The sequence below is a fragment of the Tasmannia lanceolata genome, unplaced genomic scaffold (genome assembly GCF_043159265.1).
Source record: "Tasmannia lanceolata isolate RefF3 unplaced genomic scaffold, GAP_Taslan_0.1 ptg000044l, whole genome shotgun sequence".
NCBI lineage: Eukaryota > Viridiplantae > Streptophyta > Magnoliopsida > Canellales > Winteraceae > Tasmannia > Tasmannia lanceolata.
The window spans coordinates 432,157-438,374 of NW_027518721.1; the positions used below are offsets into that span (position 1 = coordinate 432,157).

General features: G+C 38.5%; 1 protein-coding gene across 1 annotated transcript; it reads left to right on the forward strand.

Annotated features, from left to right (window-relative positions):
- Positions 1-3,518: 3,518 nt before the first annotated feature.
- On the forward strand, positions 3,519-5,389 carry LOC143863856 (uncharacterized). Its single transcript, XM_077374637.1, has 2 exons — positions 3,519-4,226; positions 4,450-5,389. The coding sequence occupies exons 1-2, from the start codon at positions 3,873-3,875 to the stop codon at positions 5,056-5,058; spliced, it is 963 nt and encodes a 320-aa protein (XP_077230752.1). The 5' UTR covers positions 3,519-3,872; the 3' UTR covers positions 5,059-5,389.
- Positions 5,390-6,218: the final 829 nt, after the last annotated feature.

Here is a 6,218-nt window from a genome sequence, read left to right on the forward strand (position 1 = left end):
GTTAGCCTGTTTTGGAAGGGTTGAACATTCCACACTTGATGATTCAACTTGACTCAAATATGGATAAGATGACTTAACATTTTATGAAAACATGAAATGGTTGTTTGCAAAAGAAATCAATTTTTGGTCTTGTTCTTTATTGAAAATTATAATGAATGGTTCTTTGCAAAACAAGCTATTTTGGTCTTGTTCTTTATTGAAACTTGACAATGATGCTTATGGTGAGAGTGATACTGATACTTTTTCAGCCATTCATGTGTGTCATTTATGTTTTACACAAATGGTTGGATTCATTCTCATGAAATCCATATTGTGGTAATTCACATGGATTGGCGAAAAAGGAGGAGCGCATCTTAATTTTGACTTTGATGAAGATGACTTACTTGATGAGTAAATCTTCTAAAGTTGTAAAGACTGAGTGCCTTCTTTCAGTATGTGTATAGAGTTCACTTATATGTGAAACTTTATTTTGGATCTTGATGAGAATCATACCCCATGTATAAATTTTTCTGAGATCAGTGAGGTTCATGTATATATGAAACTTCATTTTGGTTGAGTTTATTGTATATAAAATTCTTGTTTGTTCATAAAAGTATTTGTGTTTTTCAGTTGGATTACAGATCTTTTATGATAATGTGATGTGGATAGTTCAATATATTGTTTGAACATCACACTTTCTATCTATGGATCGTGCTATATGTAGAACATAAGGAGGAGATTGTTGGGTATATCTTCAAATATAAGCTCATAGATAATGGTCCAGGTGTTTGGGCCCATATGGGCTAAAGCCCATAACCTCTTATTTTCTCATTGACTTCCTTTGAAATCTCCTTCATTTGGATATGGTGAGCTCTAACACAGCTCGGAATCTAGTCGGCATCATCGGGGCTGGAGGCAACGTGTTAGCATTCCACTTAGATGCAACCCACGTAATGCTTCAAGCAAACATTCCACCGACTCTCTTTTCTCCTCTCTGCCTCTAACACTCCTTTGGAAGATGGCCGTGTCTTTAGCCGCTCCAATGGGGCCGAAGATTACAATACAAAAACTAAAATTACCTTTTAGTGTTTATTATACACCATCTTATACCAATTTGGTGTTTCTTGCTTTCCTGGGCTCACATTAACTGCCTTTCTTTTCTTTTGGCCCTACTCTTTTAAAATATGATCAAAAGGGCTATGTTGGTGCCTATTGCTTTCCCTTGGACCACATTCTAATAACACTAAAGAACCCCTTTATTGATATCTTTCTTCCTCTTTAACATAGGCCAACGAGACTCAAAGTTTCTCTCTTTCTATTCATTTGACCACAACTCCCTCTCTGTGGGGCCATTTGATGTCGGCCTAATGCACAAAACTACGGTCGGGGGTTGCAATCAAACTAAGAGGGTAAAAAGAAACGTAAAATACCGGACAGATATATCAAATAGGAATTCCACGTATCTGATTCCACATGAAGAGTTTCATGTAGATCGTTACTGGCGGTACCACCCTTGATATTTGATCCAACAGCAGTGCCCTTTTTAAGGCGTTGCTGTTCGATCAAATATCAAGGATGGTACTTCTGTCATACCACTAATATATACCGATCTACATGCACGTTCACCATATAATTTCTCTCAAATGAGATAATCAAATTAATAAGGCAACTGGAGCTAATTCACCAAAATGATTTAAACAGGGTTCCTCGGAAGATAGAGTAGTAATGAATATGATATGTAGTTGGAATGAACAAACAAATTTTCATAAAAAATATTTTTTTCTTCCCGATTTTTTAGAAAATTTATGAAATGGGGATTGGGAATATATACACAAAAGAATCATGTAAACACATGTTGGTTCGGAGAAGAGATATATTGGCTGCATCAGCGTAGGACTAGTTATCCCCACCTGTCTTTGGTGAAGGCCAGAAGCCCACACATGAATGAATTTTTTCACGTCCATCGACCATTCTATATATGCAGTGTCCTTGAATTTTGTTTTGTTTTGTTAGCAATGGATACAACCCCTCATTTTGACTTTGGCGGTTTTCATTAGAGAGGTGTGTGGAAACAACCATCTTAAACACTCAGAAACCAACAATATCAATTGTAGACATAGACAAGATAGAACACCAAATTGGTCTAAGAATCGTACGATCGCATAACTCAAAACATGCATCCTTGCAATGCACCAAACTGGGCACCATTGGGTCTCCTTGCCGCTTCAAACATAGGCCAAATGGGCCCTTGATAAGATGTGACTTTAGCAGGTGAGGTGATCCCACTTGCTCTCCAACAACTAAGCCGACACCGAGGCTGATCAAAGCTATATACAAGGAATGCTAAATTGAAGGGTGCCCCTTACGTTTAGCATTCCTCATATATATATATATATATATATATATATATATATATATATATATATAGGGGAAAGTGATTGTGAGCGGCCCCTCATATAAGCTTATATGAGGTGACCGCTAAAAACATGGCGGGCCCACATTTCTGGGGTGATCCGAACTGGTCATTTGATAGGCCCTGACATAGATAAGGGGTGCCCAAAAAATCAGCTTCATAGGATCATCCCAACCCTTAGAACTATGGAGGTGAAAGAGGGGGAAATGGATGGGTATAAATTTGCCCACTTACCCGTCCAATTTCCCCTCTTTCACCTCCACAGTACGAAGGGTTAGGATGATCCTATGGAGCTGAGTTTTTGGGCACCCCCTATCTATGTCAGGGCCTATCAAATGACCGGTTCGGATCACCTCAGAAATGTGGGCCCACCATGTTTTTAGCGGTCACCTCATATAAGCTTATATGAGGGGCCGCTCATATAAGCTTATATGAGGAGCCGCTCACAATCACTTTCCATATATATATATATATATATATATATATATATATATATATATATATATATATATATAGGGATTTGCTAGGCAATTTTGCAAACCAGATTTCTCGGCCCCTGCTTTTCCAGGAGAGAAAAGCCATGTCATAAATGAAAGAAAAATTAAAAAGAACACGGATTAGTGACTTTCCAATGAAGTCTCAAAAGACCAACATTCTCCCAAGTATCCCATTCTCCAAAACCCCACGAGCAGTCCACAATAAAAGTTAAAAATTAAACAAATGAGTAGATTTTTCGTAGTTCCCCACCAAGAACAACAGCAACCTTAATAAAATAAAATAAAATTACTAAAAATAAGAGAAAAATGAAAAAAGAATAACCTAAAAAGAAGATTTGAATTGTACATAGATAATACAAATCTATATACAAGGAACCCATCATTCATTTCCTTGAATCAAAGATAAAATAAAGTTAAATATCTAGAAAGAAGAACAAATTTCAATACAAAAAAATCAGCAAGTTGCTCGAGGCACTAAAAAGAGGCAAAAGAATCAAATTAGAACAGTTTCCCGGAATTCTAGTCAATAGTCTACTTTTACCGAGTGTGAATTTCTTTTCATCCTATTCCCAATCCCACCCTCCTACAAATACAAACTCTGACTTGAAAAACAGCAGGAGTTAGCAAACACATCATCATCAAAGAAACAGCATCTCACAGAGGAAGAAGAAAGAAGAAGAAGACACCACTACAAATCCTATTTTTCTTTTTTCTCTTTCACTGTCAAGAAAATGAAATAAAGGTGAAAAGAAAAGAAGGTTTTTCTTGAATTGCTTCTCATTCTGCCATTACCAAATGAAAATAGCAGATTCCAATCATCCTTTCCCCTCAATAGGAAACACCCATCATTGCCCCCAACTATCCTTTTCACATCGAAATTCGAGCTTTTAAGTCATTCCCTTTAGCCACACCAAACTCTTCTTCCTTCTTAACCAAGTCAAAATCTCTCTTTTATCTTATTCTTTTTCATTCTGTCTTGTTCCATGGATCCTTCCTCCACCTCTGTTAATGGCTTCTACTCTTTCTTAACACGGAGCCTTGACGATCTCGAACGGTCTTTCAACTCCACTAATTTCATGTCCATTCAATTCCTTCAACGGGTTCTCTCCCTTCTTCGCTCCTTCCATACCCAACTCACCCACTTGGTTCAAAAGCTTCATTTGCCCGTGGGCGAGAAATGGCTAGACGAATACATGGACGAAAGCTCCAAACTTTGGGAGGCCTGTCATGTCATCAAATCGGGCATCTCCGGCATGGAGAATTACTATTCTACCGGAGCCCATATCACCTCTTCCCTCGATGGCCACAGCAATCCAAGCCCCCAACTCTCCCGTCAGGTCCATCATGTCCATGATTCTTTTTAGTATTTCTTGTTCTCTTCTCTGCAGAGTATTTGTTTTTTATTTTCATTTATTTATTTTTGGTGTGAGTGTGTGTTTGTTTAGTTGGTCCTTGAGGATTGTTTCATGACTTAGGTCTGTGCCTTGAGCTATGCCTTGAGCTACCAGGCCGAAAAATTCTCTTTATTAACAAATTTCTATTTTTATACTGATGAAACAGGTCATGAGAGCGATTTTGGGATGCAATAGAGAAGCTGTGGGATTGGAAGAAGAGAACAGAGGATTGATGGAGACAAGAATCGAACCCCTGTCGCTTAGATTTGACGAGAAGGTCTCTATGGAATCCAAACTAAATGGATTCAATGGTTTCAGGGGTGTTCTCTATGCGATGAGGAATGTCAGTTCTTTTCTTCTTATGATCTTAATGTGGGGATTAGTCTGTTGTTGGCCCGAATCGGGCTTTCACCATGGTTTCGAAGGTGGTTTGATTTTTGGGTCTGCGTTCATGGTGTCGACCGCGAGATTACAGCAGAAGGTTTCTGCGGAGATTAGTAGGATTGATGGAAGGCCGGGGATTTTGTTGTACGAGTTTCGGAGGGCAAGGATTGGATTGGATGAAATGAGATCAGAGATGGAGAGGAGAATCCAGGGTAGTTTAACAGAACGCGAATCGGAGGGTGGAGGGATTCGTGAGAGGGTTGAGAATTTGAAGGGTTGGTTTGGGATTTTGAAATCTGGTAGTGAAAGTATTGTTGGGCAGCTTGATGATTTTTTTGATGAGATTGTGGAAGGGAGAAAGAAGCTCTTGGATATCTGTAGTCACAGGTAAACAGGGGAGGGACAAAAATGCTTATATGAAAAATACAAGAATTGGAGTATAAAAATAGAAATATGAAAACCCTTTGTAGTTTTGATTTCTTTTTTTGTTTTCTCTTGCCATTTTTTGTTTGGGCTTTTCTAGTTCTTGTAGCCACTAATCATTCTATTTCTGCAAGAATAATGACAAGGGGCTGGAGATTCCTGGGTGCCTGAAATTAAAAAAGCAGTTTTGGTAGAAGCTTTTGTCTGATTTGGTTCCTTTATAATGGATGGAGGTGATGATGAAAGCTTCTGAACAAACTGACATGTCTGCTTCTGCTTTTAATCTCAAATCTGGCAATTTAGGCCCATTTTCTCAGCTTTCAAAGATGGAATTTCATTTCTTTTCATGAATTACATCCCTTCAGCAGAAAATGATGCTTCCTTTGAACTGGATGACCGTAAAGAAGTGTTAGAAAATGGCACAAACATGATATCTTTTGTAACATACAATGCAGTTCTAATGATCTTTTTACAGCTATATGTAAGAAAGAAGGGATTACATTGGTTGGAAGATCATGAAAAAGAAAAAGAAACCCATATCCGACTGATATGAGAATTTTACAAGTAAGGCAATAATTTATACAATTTTTAGAATATTTAACGGAAGAGGTTACAAGAAATTTAAGACAGTAAAATAAGGGAAGTGATGGGGTGTGAAAAGATCCCCCACTCACGGATCAACACGTGGCACCAAGGCAAGCCCACATGCTCACCACCCAAGAAGGGGTAATAGGGTCATTACAGCCTAAAAAATGAAAGATCAAGTGTAAACCTTGCCTAACCAAATTCTTGCACCTGTCTAAGTGCATGAAGGAAAGGGTAAAGTTAGATCTACTAATAGGCTGACACCTGTCCCCAAGGGTAAAAGAGTAATCCAATACCAAAAACTCTACTATAAAAATCTCCATAAGGCTTAAAGGTAAGGGGATCCCTAAAAAAAATGCCATCATCTCTAGCTTTGGTTTTCTCAATTTTGTGCCCATTACTGACTTGACTGTCGAAGGGCTCGTCCGGAGCTACGACTCCGGGTTGGTCTTCTGACCTTGTGTTCTGTTCAGGACATAATCCTTAATCGGTTCAGCAAGTCGGACCCGCCAGATCAGCTCCTTCGTCACTGCCTCATCTGTT